Source organism: Oncorhynchus tshawytscha, linkage group LG22 (genome assembly GCF_018296145.1).
Source record: "Oncorhynchus tshawytscha isolate Ot180627B linkage group LG22, Otsh_v2.0, whole genome shotgun sequence".
In the NCBI taxonomy this organism is placed as follows: Eukaryota; Metazoa; Chordata; class Actinopteri; order Salmoniformes; family Salmonidae; genus Oncorhynchus; species Oncorhynchus tshawytscha.
In genome coordinates, this window is record NC_056450.1 from 2,212,327 (window position 1) to 2,232,554 (window position 20,228).

Below are 20,228 nucleotides of genomic sequence, written 5' to 3' on the forward strand. Positions count from 1 at the left end.
GTGGTGCTGGATGCCACTCCAATGCTTGATAAAGCAGGCAGAGGTAACACTTCCCTTGGAGTGGATTGTGGTGGGGCCTTTTCATAACTAGAACATGAGAAATTACATTTTTATTTCACTCATGTCCCATTATTATATCACATATCTAGCTTGCTAATGTATGTCATAAAACCTAGCTAGTGAGCTTACTTGTCAGCTCTTTACCAAGCTACATAATGTTAACTGGCTAGCTAGCATTGTTTCAGTAATGTTCTGTAATAGCGATAGTCACTTGGAGTCTCAAAAAGACGAGGCAACTATACTGCCGAGCACCATTACAGCTACTTTCGTTACAGCCAAGCGCCATTAGAGAAATGCACAAGAAATGTTAGCTAACCATCAACACACAACAACAAAAATTCAGCAATGTAAATGTAAATAGGTTCTAAATGATCATGACTGTCAAATACACATGTTTATGTCAATATCCTGACTGGTCTTAGATCATAAATACCATGTAGTAATTTATCAAGACAGCCATATAATTTAGATAGCATAAAGCTAACCCAGATTCTCCATTCATAGCTAACACTAGCTAGCTCCTGTAGCTGATGCAACGTCTTGGTAACGTTATCTGTCAAGCAGAAAACAGGCCATCTCTGCATCAGACTTCAGCCCTTTTAGGGCCATAACTTCTCTTCAGCGATTCAAATAGTTACCGATATTTACTCTGGTTTTTCCCTAAGCCTCATCAATTTGTCGCTTGGCTAAACGTTTGCCACCCGTATCTGCAACCAGTGCTGGGCTGGACCCTTACAAAAACATCTACATAATGCTCTTTTAACTTGAATGGGAACTGCCATCTATGGATTAAATGTCTATGGTTGGTTGCGGCTGTCAGTTTGCATTTTGCAAATTTCAAAATAGAATTGCGTGAAAAATGTACAATTTGGAAAACAAAACAAATCACTAATTGTGTAATACTTTTTTAAACAAATGTACACAAAAAATATTTGATTAAACAAAATATTGAATCAGTCATCTTCCTCAAATGACTCAATTAACAAGGGGATGACAGTCTTTGCAAGAGGAAGCAAACCCACATCTCAGACACTTCATTCAAGATAAATGGAGTTAACTTGGCCCAGAGCAGGCTAAAAGGTGAGCCACATTTGTTGACCAAAGTTACTTAGCTAACTACTCAAACCTCATTTGTAGTTTTGGGTTCTGCTCTCCAAAAGGTTAACTCTTATGGTTTATGTGTTTCTGACTAGTGTCACCAAACTGAATATTTTACTGGGAAATGATCGATTGATTGATGAGTGAGCTCCTGGAGGGGCCCCTGTTTCTTTTTAGCCCAGCAGTAACACACCTGATTCAACTGGTTGATCATTTGAATCAGGTACATTGAGAAACACTGTTTCTGGCGCAGTGACTCTGGATTTGGCGTTTGTGCTCAACTATTCTCTCTCTCTCTGTTCTTCCAGGTGGTTCCACCCCAACATCACCGGAATCGAGGCAGAGCAGCTCCTCTTGACCCGGGGGGTCCATGGCAGTTTCCTAGCTCGGCCGAGCAAGAGCAACCCGGGAGATTTTACTCTCTCTATCAGGTAGGGGCCTCCATGTTCCCAGCTAACAAATGTTGGTCCCAATAACAATCTGGTTAAGTTATTTGTCAAATAACCAAGGGAGAACCTTTAGGTAATGTTTCGTGAATGTTCTGTGTTAGCATGGTTCTCTGCTAGTGCTTTAGTCCACCACTTTAGCCTAGCTCTTTATCCTAGCGTTAGCGGCCCATGCTCCACAACATTATCCCTGGTGTAATTTAATCATTCAGAGCAAATTGTCTCGTGAGTCAAGCCTCAAGGAATGGGAAATGATCGCTTCCCAGTAAGCAAGCTAGCGAGAGAGCAAGAGCCTTGCCTTTGGGTGAACAGTCACAGCTTGTGGGAGTTCAAGCTTGAAATATGCGTAGTTTGTTATTCTCTCACGTTTCTACGAAATGGAAAAAGTTTGTTTCCCTCCTCGGTTGAAAAGAAAGCGATAACTGGTCGTAAATAGCCTTTCACAAGAATTGACTTACGCCACTGACCCCATGTATGAAATCATCAGGTCTAACCCTGTCCCATGACATTACATTTCACTGAATTATGAACAGTCAGCTCTGTAGTTGGAGAGATACAAAAGAGAAACATGGAGTTCTGGTAAACAGCAGGCCTCTGTGATTTCCTGTAGCGCCAGGATAGAGAGTGCCTCTGCATGGGCAACGGAAGCTTTTAAGAGGCTTATCAGTCAGACGAGCTCATGGAAAAGGTCCAGCACCGTCCTTTAGCTCACTCTCTTTAGCAGAGGTTGGCTTGAGTAGTGAGGGAGAGAGGAGTGTGTGTGTGAGAGAGAGAGAGGGGGGGGGGAGTGTATGTAGGGTAGAGGGGAAGGGGGATACAAATGAATGCATTCAACTGAAATGTGTCTTCTGAATTTAACCCAACCCCTCTGAATCAGAAAGGTGCGTGGGCTGCCGTAATCGACATCCATGTCTTCGGCGCCCGAGGAGCAGTGGGTTAACTGCCTTGCTCAGGGGCAGAAGACAGATTTTTACCTTGTCTTCTCAGGGATTCGATCAAGCAACCTTGAAAGTGAATGAAGGTTGTTAGGCTGGTAACAGCAGTGAGTGTGGCAGCCATGCCAGTCCAGGCAGTAGCTCTTAATAACATTAAGGCCGGGGGCCCATGTCGAGGTCTGACCCTGCTTGCCCCTGGTGTTATGTGGCTTTGTGGTGACTGAGGGCTGCCTAACTGCCTGTGTGTGTTTGCAGTCACCAGGCTAAATTGCATGTATTTGTTATTCTTCAGACCACAGGGCCTGTGGCTAAACTATAGTGCAGGCTAACAGCAGCCCTCCCTCACCCCCACTCCACCACCTTCCTGTGGGCTGTGTGATTTATGCCCCCCCATGGTACAGTAAGGTCAGTTTGGACTAGCTTGGTGGGGGGAAGGGGGAAGTAGTTAGAATAGTGCTATCTAGAGCATTGACAGCTTTATTTTGTGTCTGCACTGTTTTGAAAGTAGGCTACGTACCAACATGAATGCATACGAGTTTATTTCTTGGCTTACGGTGAGAAATACAAAAATCTTCTTCAGCTTTCATGAGCTGATGAGACTTATGCTTTACACTTACTCACTTACACTTTTCTTTGCGACTATTCAGCTATGTCTTGCCTATTCACCAAGGACCCAATTCCGACCCGAGTTTAGCGTGCGTAAATGGAACGTAATTAAATGTTTATGCATTTTTCTCTGAGGTTTCTGACCTTGAACTTAAGCAATGGAACTTAAGCAATGGAATAGCGTGCTATTCACCTGATATTCATTTTGGGTGGCGATCGAATAAATTAAGGTGTGGCAGAGGTGTGTCTAGCTAGATACGCCGTATTCTGACCTTGATTTACAGTAATTCCCTAATTTCTGCACCGTTACGCGTGAGGAAACTATGAATAAGGTCCAGCGAACCTGTCAGCATCTACTTAATTTTTTTCCGATAGAAATAACCCCATTCTCATTGCACTGTAATTTACAACTTGATAATAGCTATTGATAACAGCTTGGGAAATTAGTAATCTGTTTGGTTAAAGGAATTGTAAATATAAGTGACACTTGTTTTAGATATATTTACCTCATAAATCACAGGAGGCAAATGATAAACCAGTCATATGTAATCGTATGAACTTTCCCACAGTAAAGTGTTTTGAAATGGTGTTCCATTCTGCAGAATTTAAATTGTATGTATTGTAACAACCCATATTAAACAGCCAATGTATTGCTAGTTCCCTTTAGTTAGTATAGCCTGTGTTATCATTCCATTTAATTACATTGTTTTGTTTACCTTAATTTGCTTTCTCTGTGAATTCCGTCATGGCCATGTGGTTGTTGCTCAGGATCATTAGTAACTGTTGGTAATACAGAGAAAAGACATGTAGGTTCATTAAATGGTTATGGAGCGGAGCGCAGACCAAGCCGTAACAGTTTGAACCTGACGAATGACACTACTTGGCTGTGTCATCACACAGTTAGTTAGTGCAGGCAATAGATGAGGGTACAGCCTATTGTAATTCAATGTAAACTAATCTTCCAACATTACCATGGGTTAAAGATCTGAATGTAGCAATTTTCTGACTGAATCAAACCACCGCTTTCTTTCTTCCGTGTGTAAATGCTAGGCAAACCTGTAAAATACATTCCTACCCTTAAATAATCTACACGATGAGAGTATTTTTAAATCTACCAATGGGTGCAGAAACAGAGACAAATATGCATATATTATAGATGGCTTTCTTTCATTGATCCCTAATATTGTGAACCCGTTCTCTCAAGATATTCTATTGAGTCTGATGACAAAATTCAAACTACTAGGTACACCGTATTTGAAGGGATGTCTTAAGATACATTTACTGAAAACCCTATTGAATGGAAAAATCTGTTGGCCACCAAGTGGAAAGGTTTTCAGTGGTTAAATGTATTATTCAGTGAACACAAGGGAACCACGCCTGCAAAGCCCGTTACACATCTTCATAAGGTAAGTCTGAATAACAACTACTGAGAAGTGTGTAGGAAAGGCGTGTGTAAGAAAGGTGTAATTTAATAAATCGGAATTGGGCCCTAAGCTTGCCAGGGTCCAGTGTGACCAAGCTAACGGTCTCTTACTTGTATGCTCACACATACTCCCACATCACAGACACTCTCTAGCATTCTCTCACACACACTCATATCACACACACTCTCTCACACACACTCATATCACACACGCTCTCTCAATCATATATACTCACAAACAATCTCAAAACACACACACACACACACACACACACACACACACACACACACACACACACACTCTCACACACACACTCAACAGGAGAGTGATTACCATGTCGTTAGTGTTTCTTCTTACCAGCGTGTTATTAGGGGGGTCCAGCTTGACTCTCCTTTTAATGGACGCCCTGGTACTCCAATGGGCTGTTATCTCATTCTCCCTGCTGCTCCCTTCGCTTATCTCCCCCTCTCCCTTTCCTGGCCTGGGCAGGGGGCTGGATGGCAGGGGAAGGGGGAGGGGTAAATACATTTTCTGCTAGTAGTGGCCGGAGTAGACCACAATGTGTGGTTAAGTAGACAGTGTGTTCTGTTATGGGAGAGGCCTTGGCAACCATAGCTCTATGCTACATTTTGAGGGAGTGAGAATTTACACAGCCAAGCATGTAATTGTGAAGCGCATGTACACTGAGTATACAAAACATTATGAACACCTGCTCTTTCCATGACATAGACTGACCAGGTGGAAGCTATGATCCATTATTGATGTCACTTGTTAAATCCACTTCAATCAGTGTAGATGAAGGGGAGGAGACAGGTTAAAGAAGAATTATATCAAGAATGGTCCACCACCTACAGGACATCCAGCCAACTTGACAGAAGGGGTGCAAATCAATATTAGGAAGGTATTCCTAATGTTTAGTATACTCTGTGTATGCAATTCTCAGATTAAAAGAAATGCCTTGTTTATTCATTGTTTTCGTTTAGTGAAAATATTTTGGGAACATAGGCCACAACTTTTGTTCTAGTGGTGTGTGTTCTAGTATCATGTTGTGTTTATACATCTCTATGCTCTTAGTCAGAGGAGAGGTTTAGAGGGCATTAGCCGGGACTGTGGATGGATTTTCTCCCCGTATTACGTATGCCATTGCCTCCATTCATTTCCATTAGACATATTTCCATTGCAGTCGGGCTATTTATAGATTCAATCAATGAAATGCATTGGCCAAATTGACCTAATAGAATGTTGATTCATCTCATTTTGATAAGTGGATTGTGTTCTCACTGGATACTATGTAACAGAGACGTGGCCATGGTGGTCTGGTGGTTATTGACTCTGCCCTCGGCACTCATACAGTAGGGAGAACAAGTATTTGATACACTGCCGATTTTGCAGGTTTTCCTACTTACAAAGCATGTAGAGGTCTGTAATTTTTATCATAGGTACACTTCAACTGTGAGAGATGGAATCTAAAACAAAAATCCAGAAAATCATTGCATGACATAAGTATTTGATCACCTACCAACCAGTAAGATTTCCATGTCTCACAGACCTGTTAGTTTTTCTTTAAGAAGCCCTCCTGTTCTCCACTCATTACCTGTATAAAAGACACCTGTCCACACACTCATTCAAACAGACTCCAACCTCTCCACAATGGCCAAGACCAGAGAGCTGTGTAAGGACATCAGGGATAAAACTGTAGACCTGCACAAGGCTGGGATGGGCTACAGGACGATAGGCAAGCAGCTTGGTGAGAAGGCAACAACTGTTGGCACAATTATTAGAAAATGGAAGAAGTTCAAGATGACGGTCAATCACCCTCGGTCTGGGGCTCCATGCAAGATCTCACCTCGTGGCGCATCAATGATCATGAGGAAGGTGAGGAATCAGCCCAGAACTACACGGCAGGACCTGGTCAATGACCTGAAGAGAGCTGGGACCACAGTCTCAAAGAAAACCATTAGTAACACACTGCGCCGTTATGGATTAAAATCCTGCAGCGCACGCAAGGTCCCCCTGCTCAAGCCAGCGCATGTCCAGGCCCATCTGAAGTTTGTCAATGACCATCTAGATGATCCAGAGGAGGAATGGGAGAAGGTCATGTGGTCTGATGATACAAAAATAGAGCTTTTTGGTCTAAACTCCACTCGCCGTGTTTGGAGGAAGAAGGATGAGTACAACCCCAAGAACACCATCCCAACCGTGAAGCATGGAGGTGGAAACATCATTCTTTGGGGATGCTTTTCTGCAAAGGGGACAGGACGACTGCACCGTATTGAGGGGAGGATGGATGGGGCCATGTATCGCGAGATCTTGGCCAACAACCTCCTTCCAGCATGACAACGACCCAAAACACACAGCCAGGGCAACTAAGGAGTGGCTCCGTAAGAAGCATCTCAAGGTCCTGGAGTGGCCTAGCCAGTCTCCAGACCTGAACCCAATAGAACATCTTTGGAGGGAGCTGAAAGTCCGTATTGCCCAGCGACAGCCACGAAACCTGAAGGATCTGGAGAAGGTCTGTATGGAGGAGTGGGCCAAAATCCCTGCTGCAGTGTGTGCAAACCTTGTCGAGAACTACAGGAAACGTAGTTAATTGCAAACAAAGATTTCTGTTCCAAATATTAAGTTCTGCTTTTCTGATGTATCAAATACTTATGTCATGCAATAAAATTTAAATGAATTACTTAAAAATCATACAATGTTTTTTTCTGGATTTTAGTTTTAGATTCCGTCTCTCACAGTTGTAGTGTACCTATGATACAACTGACAGACCTCTACCAGTCGGAAACACTGCCGATTTAGCAGAGTATCAAATACTTGTTCTCCCCACTGTATACTGATGTCAACATGTGTTCGAATCTGTCCAAAGGCCTGTTTGATACACACGTTTTAGAGAGATAGGAAGCCAGTAGATAAAAGGAAAGGGTGAAATAGGCACTAAATAGTGTCATTGTGTGTTCTTTCTTCTCGAACCATGGGTGGGCCATTGAAGATTGATGATGACCTAATGTTGCTCCAGATATATTAAAACAAGTGCAGCAGCCTCCATCCTTGTAGTCAGAAGGGCTTGTAGGTAGACAGATCCTTCACATACACACGTTTGTTTTACTATACCTGTGGGGACCAAACAATTGATTCCCGTGCAAATCATATTTTCCCTAACCTCTAATTCTAAACCTTAACCTAACCCTTTTTCTTGTGAGGACTGTTCTTGTGCCAGAAGCACAAAGGCCAAACCCACTGCTGCTGTGCACGGACAAAGACCTCTATGACCATAGTACCGGTCCAATCCAAGTGCCAATGCCATTTAACAAACTCCAGGTGGTGCTATTGTCAGATGACATGAAAATAGAGGTCGTTGGTCACGCACACCAGCAGTGGGTTTGGCCTTCAAAATAAAAATTCAAATTTTTCAGAAATACCTCATCCCTACTGTAAAACATAGTGTTAGATTGTTAGATCTTTGATGTTATGGGGCTATTTTGCTTCCCTTGTTAAGATCAACAGCATCATAAACTTTACCAAGTACCAGGATATGTTTAGCCAAAAACCTGGTTGCCTCTGCTAGGAAACTGAAGCTTGGCCCCAAGTGGATATTCCAGCAAGACAATAACCCCAAGCACATGTCAAAATCCACAAATAAATTGTTTAATTGACCAAAAAAAATCAACATTTTGCAATTGCCACCTCAGTCTCCTGACTTGATCCACATTGAAAACCTGTGGTTTGAATTGAAGAGGACAGTCCATAAACTCAGAGGAAGGATATCAAGGATCTGGAAAGATTCTGTATGGAGGAATGGTCTAAGATCCCTCCCAATGTGTTCTCCAATATCAACACCTTATTTTATAAAAGGCTCAGTGTTGTTATCCAGGAATACTGAAAACAGGGGATCCAATAATTTTGACCCCTACCTTTTTAGATATATATATATATATATATATATATATATATATATATATATATATATATATATATAATATATTATATATAATAAAATAAATACAAATATATATTTTATAGATATAATATATATAATAAAATAAATACAAATATATATTTTATATATATAATATATATAATAAAATAAATACAAATATAGAGCTCAAATGTTTATTTGAGCTCCATATTTGTATTTATTTTATGCAGTCTTTTTGCTCAGCTTTATCAAGGCATCTGAAAAAAGACTCCACTGTATGTCCAAAAACAATATTCACATAACTCTGTACAACAGCATTACTTGATTTTGCCATGGTCAAAAGCAGCTTAATGAATGCTGTATGGCACAATGATTGTGTGCTATGTCTCCAAGTCTGCAAGAGACCTATCCCATTCGCAGTGTAAAATCTAGATGGATGTTTGGCTCAATGCGACGTCATTAATTGTGTTAAACTCCCACAACCAGCATGGTGCAAACACACACACACGCACACACACGCACACACACGCACACACACACACACACACACACATACACACACACACACACACACACACACACACACACACACACACACACACACACACACACACACACACACACACACACACACAGTGCAGCCGCCACGGGCCATTAGTAGCCACAGACAGGGAGGCATACTGCTCCACTCAAACATTCATAACACAATTACAGGGAAGGAGAGAATACAGGTTTATAGGAGAGAAAGATGGATGAGAGGGAGGGAAGGAGAGAATGCAGGTTTATGGGCGAGAAAGATGGATGAGAGGGAGGGAATAGGATTTGTTCCACTTTATATGACTGTTACTTGATCATCAATTTGCAGAGAGAGGGCTAGCTAATTGCATTAAAGCTAGATATCAGATAGCATAATGTGCAGTTCTGTCACTTTTCTAACTTCCTGAGTTAGATCGCTAGCAACAGCATGATCTTTTTTGTAAAAGTGTGTGGAGTGGGAGTTGTGGTTTGCTGCAGGCTCAAAAACCGACTTGTACATGTGTAGGTGTACTAAGACAAAATGCATGTTTGTGCATTGGTTCGGCCTTTTGCTGCAGACAAATATTGCTCTGAAATTTTCACTGGAAATGGAAAAAGAAAGTACTATCTTCAACTCGGCCTAATTTTTCACTTCTTGTTTCCATGCTGATAAGAATGTTTCGGGTTTAGCATGCTATGTGTAAAGAAAGTATTATCTTCAACTAGGCCTAATTTTTCACTTTCGGGTTTAGCATGCTATGTGTTTGTGACATTGTGTCTCTTTGTGGCTGTGTATTTTGAAAAGTGTCCGACTGTTTTTTGACCTTATCTGTGCTCCCTGGCCATCTGCATTTAGTGAAAACCAGTTGCTCTCAAATACTCACTCAAAATCAACAGGGTATTATAAAGGAATAATCTCAGACATGTACATGAACACAAACAAATACTCACTCAAACTCAACAGGGTATTATAAAGGAATAATCTCAGAAATTGTAAGGATCGTCGTCGGGAGAAAAAGAGGAGGACCAAGGTGCAGCGTGTTAAGTGTTCATATTAAAACGGTTTTAATGAACACTGAAACAAAACAATACACGACAAACGAACAATCCTGAACAGTGAAACAAAACACAGAACAGAAAATAAACACCCACAAAACACAGGTGGAAAAAGGCTACCTAAGTATGATTCTCAATCAGTGACAACTAACGACACCTGCCTCTGATTGAGAACCATACTAGGCCGAACACAGAAACCAAACATAGAAAAACAAACAGACTGCCCACCCCAACTCACGCCCTGACCATATAAACAAAGACAAAACAAAGGAACTAAGGTCAGAACGTGACAGTACCCCCCCAAAAGGTGCGGACTCCAGCCGCAAAACCTGAACCTATAGGGGAGGGTCTGGGTGGGCGTCTGTCCGCGGTGGCGGCTCTGGCGCGGGACGTGGACCACACTTCACCACAGTTTTTGTCCGCCTCCTCAACCGCCCCCATGGCCTCTTACGAGCGGCGACCCTCGCCGCCGACCTCCAACTGGGGACCCTAGCCATGGGTCCTGAATGGACGGGAAATTCCGGCAGCGCTGGACAGGCGGGAGACTCCGGCAGCGCCGGAGTGAAGGGCGATTCCGGCATGGCCTTGCTGACTGATGGCTCTGGCGGCTCCTGGCTGGCTGGCGGCTCAGGACAGACGGGAGACTCTGGCGGCGCTGGGCAGGAGGAAGGCTCTGGCGGCACTGGACAGGCGGGAGCACCTGTAGGGAGAAGACGGAGAGACAGCCTAGTGTGGGGGGCTGCCACCGGAGGGCTGGTGTGTGGAGGTGGCACCGGATAGACCGGACCGTGCAGGCGCACTGGAGCTCTTGAGCACCGAGCCTGCCCAACCTTACCTGGTTGAATGCTCCCCGTAGCCAGGCCAGTGCGGCGAGGTGGAATAGCCCGCACTGGGCTGTGCTGGCGAACCGGGGACAACATGCGTAAGGCTGGTGCCATGTACGCCGGCCCAAGGAGACGCACTGGAGACCAGATGCGTAGAGCCGGCTTCATGGCACCTGGCTCGAAGCCCACTCTAGCCCGGCCGATACGAGGAGCTGGAATGTACCGCACCGGCTATGCACACGTACCGGGGACACCGTGCACTCCACCGCATAACACGGTGCCTGCCCGGTCCCTCTCTCTCTCCGGTATGCAAGGGAAGTTGGCGCAGGTCTCTAACCTGCCTTCGCCACACTCCCCGTGTGCCCCCCCTCAATAAATGTTTGGGGCTGCCTCTCGGGCTTCCAGCCGCGCTGCCGTGCTGCCGTGCTGCCTCCTCATACCACCGCCTCTCGGCTTTCGCTGCCTCCAGCTCAGCCTTGGGGCGGCGATATTCACCCGGCTGTGCCCAACAGAAAATAAACACCCACAAAACACAGGTGGCTACCTTAGGCTACCTAAGTATGATTCTCAATCAGAGACAACTAACGACACCTGCCTCTGATTGAGAACCATACTAGGCCGAACACATAAACCAAACATAGAAAAACAAACAAAGAGTGCCCACACCAACTCACGCCCTGACCATATAAACAAAGACAAAACAAAGGAACTAAGGTCAGAACGTGACAGACATGTACATGAACACAAACAAATACTCACTCAAAATATACGGTAATTATAAAGGAATAATCTCAGACATGTACATGAACACAAACAAATACTCACTCAAACTCAACAGGGTATTATAAAGGAATAATCTCAGACATGTACATGAACACAAACAAATACTCACTCAAAATCAACAGGGTATTATAAAGGAATAATCTCAGACATGTACATGAACACAAACAAATACTCACTCAAAATCAACAGGGTATTATAAAGAAATAATCTTGTCTGATAAGGTTGTTCTTACTCCTGTGCAGAAATGATTGGGTGTTCACGGTACCGCAGACCACATCAACCTGTTATTGTCATGTGGGTTTTCGTGATGTTTTCTCTTGCTCTGTTCAGGCACGCGCAGACATGTACATGAACACAAACACTCTGGCCGAATACAAGCCCTAACCAACAATGCAGTATAAAAAAATAAAATACCCAAAACATTTCAAGTAACAAATAATTCAAGAGCAGCAGTAAAATAACAATGGTGAGGCTATATACATGGGGTACTGGTCAATGAGTGTGGGGACACTAGTTCGTCGAGGTAATATGTACATATAGGTAGAGATATTAAAACGACTATGCATAGATGACGACTGAGAGTAGCAGCAGTGTAAAAGATGGGGGGGCAATGCAAATAGTTTGGGTAGCCGTTTGATTGGGGATAGAAGCTGTTTGGAAGCCTCTTGGACCTAGACTTGGCTCTCCGGTACTGCTTGCCATGCGGTAGCAGATAGAACAGTCTATGACTAGGGTGGCTGGAGTCTTTTTAGGGCCATCCTCTGACACTGCCTGGTATAGAGGTCCTGGATGCAGGAAGCTTGGCCCCAGTGATGTACGGGGCCGTACGCACTACCCTCTGTTGTGCCTTGAGGTCGGAAGCCGAGCAGTTACCATTCCAGGGAGGGATGCTCTCTCGCAGCTGTAGAACCTTTTGGGGTGATGAACCATCATATTTTCAGTCTCCTGAAGGGTAATAGGTTTCGTCATGCCCTCTTCACGACTGTCTTGGTGTGCTTGGACCATGTTGGTTTGTTGGTGATGTGGACACCAAGGAACTTGAAGCTCTCAACCTGCTCCACTACAGCCCCGTCGATGAGAATGGGGGCGTGCTCGGTCCTCCTTTTCCTGTAGTCCACAATCATCTCCTTTGTCTTGATCACGTTGAAGAAGCAGTTGTTGTCCTGGCACCAAACTGCCAGGTCTCTGACCTACTCCCCATAGGCTGCCTCGTCGTTGTCTGTGATCAGGCCTGTTGGAGTCAAGCCTGGCTGTGCAGTCATGAGTGAACAGGGAGTACAGGAGGGGACTGACTACGCACCCCTGAGGGCCCCCCGTGTTGAAGATCAGCATGGCGGACGTGTTGTTACCTACCCTTACCACCTGGGGGCGGCCCGTCAGGAAGTCCAGGATCCATTTGCAGAGGGAGGTGTTTAGTCCCAGGGTCCTCAGCTTATTGATGAGCTTTGAGGGCACTATGGTGTTGAACGCTGAGCTGTAGTCAATGAATAGCATTCTCACATACAGTAGGTGTTCCTTTTGTCCAGGTGGGAAAGGGCAGTGTGGAGGGCTGTAGAGATCAGTATCTGTTAATTAAGGTTGTATGCAAATTGGAGTGGATCTAGAGTTTCTGGGATAAAGGTGTAGATGGGAGCCATGACCAACCTTTCGAAGCACTTCATGGCTACATATGTGAGTGCTACAGGTCGGTAGTCATTTAGGCAGGTTACCCTAGTGTTCTTGGGAACAGGGACTGTGGTGGTCTGCTTGAAACATGTTGGTATTACAGACTCAGACAGGGAGAGGTTGACAATGTTAGTGAAGACACTTGCTAGTTGGTCAGCCCATGTGAATGTTGACTTGTTTAAAGGTCTTACTTACATCGGTTGCGGAGAGTGTGATCACACAGTCGCCCGGAACAGCTGATGCTCTCATGAGTTTGCATCCCAATTTTGCACTTTATATACAGTACCAGTCAAAGGTTTGGACACACCTACTCTTTCCAGGGTTTTTCTTTATATTGACTAGAATCAGAATCATAAAACACGGGGCGAGATGTTAAAAACGGTCCATTATGCCAATAGATGGAATGCACTCACATGAGATTTGCCGTGATGTTGACAGAGTGGCATGGGAGGTTTATTTCTTAGACTGGGTTAAGATGTACATTTTGGGACACATCCTCAGTTGTGTGCCTTCGAATCAGTGGGTGTTTCGGCCTTTAATCACTAAACACCCTCATCAAAGGTGGCCAGCTAAAGGGTGATCAAGCCTTAGCTTGTGTCCCATGCCCAATTAAGATGTCCCACGGGACTATGCAAGGCAGGGGCGTCCTCTTCCCTGAGCCAGCCCTACAGCTGACCGCATACCTCATATGCCCTCCTCAAGTTGGAGGGATCTGAATTGGGTTCTCAGGTGGGGGTGGGGGGTCATGAAGTTATAGCCCAGCAAGGGTCCTTCCGTTTGATCCAGATCCACTGGCTGCCTCTTTCAGCATGCTTGAGAAACTGCTCTGACGGTCTGCCGCAGAGCCTGTCCATGGATTCCAAGTTCTTTCAGCAACTTGATGGTGGAAGAAGCCACGAATCCTCTGCATCCCACTTCAACTGGCCAGACTTTTGCATTCCAGCCACGCTGAGTTGCGTCTGCTGCCAACTCTGTGTAACGCAGTTTCTTACGCTCGTAGGCCTCTTCAACAGAGTTTTCCCACGGGACTGTGAGCTCTATGATATACACAGCCTTTCGTGAAGGGGACCAGAGTACCATGTCTGGCCTAAAGTTGGTAGAAGCAATCTCAGATGGAAAAATTAGTTGCTGGTCAATATCGACAAGCATCTTCCAGTCCCGGGCCATGGCTAGGTGTCCAGTTTCTGGCTTCGTAGGAGGATACTTGGGCCTTTTCTGTCCCTCCCGGATGAATGTTGTTGTTTTGACGGGATTGCTTGTTTTTGGAGGTAATGAATTGGTTGCACTCCTCTTGGTCTCAAGTGCTGCAGCCAGGATCTTGAGGACCTGATTGTGCCTCCAGGTGTAGCGGCCTTGTGAGAGGCTGGTCTTGCAACCTGTCATTATATGCCTGAGAGTCGCTGGAGCTGGGCAGAGGGTGCAGGTCGAGTCCTCGCCATACCATTGATGTAGATTTTTTGGTGATGGAAGCACATAATAAACATCTCTTATGATGAAGCTGATGTTGCTTGCCTCCATTTGCCAAAGCTCACTCCAGTTGATCTTTCTCCTCTCCAGGCCTTCCCACCGCATCCATTGCCCTTGTTTAGCAAGAGAGACAGCCTTTGCACTTCTTGCAGTCTCCTCCTGTCTGCGCACCTCCTCGACCACCAGCTTCCTGCGTTCAGATGTTGTTGTCTTATGGAACGTTGGTTTGCTTGCTGCCAGGCCAAAGCCTCCTCTTCCATGCTGGATATTCCCCACAATGTCTTGGTGTCTCAGGGCTGATGTTGCTTGCTGCACAGCCTTGGATGATGTCCATTTCCGTCCAGTTTGTAGGGGAGGTGCAGCCTTGCTAATGGTCTGGTCTTTGGAGTCCTTCAATGTCATCTGAAGTCTTACTTTAGAACACTTGTACTCCTCCGTTAGACTTGTAAGAGGTAGTTCAAGGACCCCTTTGCCATAGAGGCCGGTGTTACTCAGGCATCGTGGGACACCCAGCCATTTCTTCACGTATGAGGTAATGGTTCGCTCCATCTTCTCCACTGTTGTTATTGGGACCTCATAGACGGTGAGTGGCCACATTACCCGGGGGAGAAGTCCAAACTGAAGGCACCAAAGCTTGAGCCTCGCAGGCAGTAGGGTCTTGTTGATGTTCTCAAGACCGTCGGCGATATCCTGCCTTACTTGCTGAACTTGAGCTTTATCCCGGAGGCTTTCGTTGTACCATCTACCCAGGCTCTTGATGGGTTGCTCAGACACCGTTGGTATCGGGTCATCTCCAATGCAGAACCTCACATCTTTAAGCTGTCCCTTGACTATGGAGATGCTTCGAGATTTGCTTGGCTTGATTTTCATCCGGGCCCACTTGATGTTATCCTGCAGTTTTACAAGTAGCCGCCTGGTGCATGCTGCAGTGGTGGTCAGTGTAGTCATGTCATCCATGTATGCTCGGATAGGTGGGAGACGGAGCCCTTCCTTAGTTCTCTCACCGCCGACCACCCATCTCGATGCCCTGATGATGACTTCCATGGCCATAGTGAATGCCAGAGGAGAAATTGTACAGCCTGCCATTATGCCTACTTCCAAGCGCTGCCATGTTGTTGTGAAAGTCAGGTGTTGTGAAACACAATTGCAGGTCTTGGAAATAGGCCTTTACCAGTGTTGTGATGGGTTCTGGTACGTGGAAAATGTTGAAGGATTCCCAGAGGAGTTCATGGGGAACTGAGCCAAAGGCATTGGCTAGGTCGAGGAAGATGACATAGAGGTCTCTCTTGTCTTTCTTAGCTGTTTGGATCTGGTGCCAAATCATACTAGTATGTTCCAGGCAACCAGAGAAACCAGGAATGCCTGCTTTCTGTACAGATGTATCAATGTACTTGTTCCTTTCCAGATAAGTGGACAGCCTCTGTGCTATTATACTGAAAAAGATCTTCCCTTCGACGTTGAGAAGGGAGATTGGTCGGAATTGACTGATGTCTGTCGCATCCTTCTCTTTCGGGATTAGCACACCACCAGCCCTTCGCCATGCCTTTGGTATTATTTCCTTCTGCCACACTATCCTCATGAGCCTCCAAAGAAAGCGTAGAACATCCGGGCGTTCTTGTAGAGCTTGTACGGTACTCCATTAGGCCCAGGAGCCGAGGCCGCTCTTGCTCTTCGGACAACGTTCTCTACTTCCCTCCATTTTGGAGGGTCAGTGTCCAGATTGAATTCTGGTGATTGAATAGGTGGGATGTCATGTGGGATGATTATCTGCTCATGCCTTTTCATGTCCTGGTGGACCTTTTCCAGATGTTCTTCCAGTTCAGGCTTTGGAGTTTTTAGGATTCCGCACTTTTCCTTTGCGAAGAGATCTTTGACAAACTTAAAGGGGTTTTTATAGAACCGTGTTCTTGAGTGTTCCTTCTTCCTACGAAGTTTCCTTAAGTTTTCCGCTCTTCGCAAGGTTGCCAGCCGACATTTAATGTCTGCTTGGAGTAGCATGAAACCTTCTCTCTCTGCATCAGAGGCCTTCTTCCACTGCTTCCTCAGCTGCCTTCTCACTCTGACAAGTATCTCGATCTCCTGCTGCCTCCTAGATTTGGCTGGCGCGGGTGGTGTCTTGCCACTTCTCCTTTCGTTTACTCCAAAGCGCTCTTCTCCGTAGTGGTAGATAATGTCTCCCATCCTTTCAAGCTTTTTCTCTGCTGTTCCTACCTGTTGTTCCAAGATTTTTGTCAGGTCGTTGTTGATTGTTTCCCACTCTCTCTTTTCAACAGCTTTGGGCCACTAAACACTCGGTCTGTGCCCTTTGATCTTTTCCTCTTTTAGAGGTCTCTGTGGTTGGGTGAGTTCACCCACCGGCATTTCTGTGCTTGTGTTATCCTCCTCGGTTACAGGGGTGCTGATGCTCTGCAAACTTTGGTTTGCGTCCCGTCACTGTGCTTCATTCGACTGATTTGACTGGCTGCTTCGTAAGAAGTACTGGTCAATGCGAGGTCCCTGTCTCTGCTCTCCCAAGCACCTTTTCCTCCCTTGATGGATCCTTAACCCCCTTGCCGATGTTACTCTCTCCCAACCACAGCTGCACACCTGAAGTGTGTGTCCTGCTGCTGTTATGGTTGTCTCATGTGCTGTGTTCCTACTCGTAGTCGTTTCCGTTCCTGGGTCCGTAACCGTGTGATCAGTCGTTGAGCCATCTTGCGCCCCAGCTCTCGCAGGCTCTAGGGGTATGTTCCTTTGTTGACTTTCAGTAGCACTTAGCGGGTGTCTCCAACATACTGAAACAGCGTCGGAGACTGCCAACATGGGTAGCTAGCCCATGACAGCCCCAGTCGGGTCTATTCCCTCCGGTCAGCTGTCTCTCCAAGCTGTCACACAGACTTTCCTATGTTGTCAGCTGTCCTTTCACAGCAGTCACTGGACTGGTCCAGATGATCAGAATCATAAAACACGGGACGAGATGTTAAAAACTGTCCATTGTGCCAATAGATGGAATGCACTCACATGAGATTTGCCGTGATGTTGACAGAGTGGCATGGGAGGTTTATTTCTTAGACTGGGTTAAGATGTAAATTTTGGGACACATCCTCAGTAGTGTGCCTTCGAATCAGTGGGTGTTTCGGCCTTTAATCACTAAACACCCTCATCAAAGGTGGCCAGCTAAAGGGTGATCAAGCCTTAGCTTGTGTCCCATGCCCAATTAAGATGTCCCACGGGACTATGCAAGGCAGGGGCGTCCTCTTCCCTGAGCCAGCCCTACAGCTGACCGCATACCTCATATGCCCTCCTCAAGTTGGAGGGATCTGAATTGGGTTCTCAGGTGGGGGTGGGGGGTCATGAAGTTATAGCCCAGCAAGGGTCCTTCCGTTTGATATAATAGTGAAGACTTAAACTATGAAATCATCTACTAACCCAAAAAGCTTTAACAAATCAAAATATATTTGAGATTCTTTAAAGTAGCCACCCTTTGCCTTGACAGCTTTGCACACTCTTGGCATTCTCTCAACCAGCTCCATGAGGTAGTCATCTGGAATGCATTTCAATTACCAGGTGTGCCTTGTTAAAAGTTCATTTGTGGAATTTCTTTCCTTAATGCATTTGAGACACACAAAAACGATAAGGGTGGTATACAGAAGATAGCCCTATTTGGTCATTTCATGAACAGTACTAGCATCAGAAATTACAACCCAAATAAATGCTTCAGAGTTCAAGTAACAGACACATCGCAACATCAACTGTTCTGAGGAAACTGTGAATCAGGCCTTCTTGGTCGAATTGAAGCAAAGAAACCACTACTACAGGACCGCAATAAGAAGAGACTTGCTTGGGCCAGGAAACACGAGCAATGTACATTAGACCGGTGTAAATCTGTCCTTTTGGTGTGATTTCCAAATTTGAGATTTTTGTTTCCAACCGTCTTTATGAGACGCAGAGGTGAACGGAAAATCTCTGCATGTGTGGTTCCCACCGTGAAGCAAGGAGGAGGTGTGATTGTATGGGGGTGCTTTGCTGGTGACGCTGATTTTTTCAAATGTATTATTATGTATTTATGCTTAAGCAGCATGGCTACCACAGCATTCTGCAGCGATACACCATCCCTTCTGGTAAGCACTTAGTCCCACTATCATTTGTTTTTCAACAGGACAATGACCCAACACACCTCCAGGATTTGTAAGGGCAATTTGATCAAGAAGGAGAGTGATGGAGTGCTGCATCAGATGACCTGGCCTACACAATCACCTGACCTCAACCCAATTGAGATGAGTTGAACCGCAGAGTGAAGGAACAGCAGCCAACAAGTGCTCAGCACATGTGGGAGCTCCTTCAGGACTGTTGGAAAAACATTTCTCATGAAGCTGGTTGAATGCCAAGAGTGTGCAAAGCTGTGACCAAGGCAAAGGGTGGCAACTTTGAAGAACCTCACATATATTTGGTTTTGTTTAACTTTTTTGTTGTTGTTGGTTACTACATGATTCCATATGTGTTATTTCATAGTTTTGATGTCTTCTCTATAATTCTACAATGTAGAAAATAGTACTAATAAAGAAAAGCCCTTGAATGAGTAGGTGTGTCCAAACTTTTGACTGGTATTGTACATCACATAAGTCTGAAATATAACACAAATGTTTGACATAGAAACAAACACTGGCTTTCCAGAGGGTTTTTGGAAATAATGTTGATTTAATTATAAAACTAAAAATATGAATAGCATTCCACCCATGAAGCCACTAGAGGGCGATTTGGGCATTTGTCTGTAAGAAAGGCATACTGTGTACTAATCGTACTACATACTGTTTAGTAAAAACAAATGCAGTAAGTAACAAATATTGTCACACCCTGACCATAGTTTACTTTGTATATTTCTATGTTTTGGTTGGTCAGGGTGTGAGCTGAGTGGGCATTCTATGTTTCATGTCTAGTTTGTCTATTTCTATGTCTGGCCTGATATGGTTCTCAATCAGAGGCAGGTGTTAGTCATTGTCTCTGATTGGGAACCATATTTAGGTAGCCTGGGTTTCACTGTGTGTTTGTGGGTGATTGTTCCTGTCTCTGTGTTTTCACCAGATAGGGCTGTTTCGGTTTTCGTTACGTTTCCACGTTTGTTGTTTTTTTGTAGTTTTTGTATTGATTCGTGTTTGACGTTTGTTGATTAAACATGGATCGCAATCTACACGCCGCATTTTGGTTGGACTCTCCTTCACCAAAAGAGAACCGTTACAGAATCACCCACCGCAACGGGACCAAGCGGCATGTCAACAGGCAGGAGCCACAGGAGAAGCAACAGCGGCGCAATGAGGATTGGACATGGGACGATATATTGGATGGCAAGGGTTGCTATACATGGGAGGAGATCCTGGCGGGAAGGGATCGCCTTCCATGGGAACAGGTGGAGGCAGCGAGCGAGGAGAGCACCGAGAGTCAGCCCCCAAAATTTC

General features: G+C 45.1%; 1 protein-coding gene across 5 annotated transcripts in view; it reads left to right on the forward strand.

Moving 5' to 3' along the window:
- Nucleotides 1–20,228, forward strand: part of LOC112221573 (tyrosine-protein phosphatase non-receptor type 11) — a 114,558-nt gene that overhangs the window by 43,572 nt on the left and 50,758 nt on the right. For all 5 annotated transcript variants that reach the window (XR_002949043.2, XM_024383707.2, XM_024383709.2 and 2 more), the window contains exon 2: nucleotides 1,467–1,589. Coding sequence is in view for 4 of the 5 variants with exons in the window: in XM_024383707.2 (XP_024239475.1) it covers nucleotides 1,467–1,589 (123 nt within the window). In the remaining variant the exon portion in view is untranslated. The remainder of the gene's footprint in view (nucleotides 1–1,466; nucleotides 1,590–20,228) is intronic.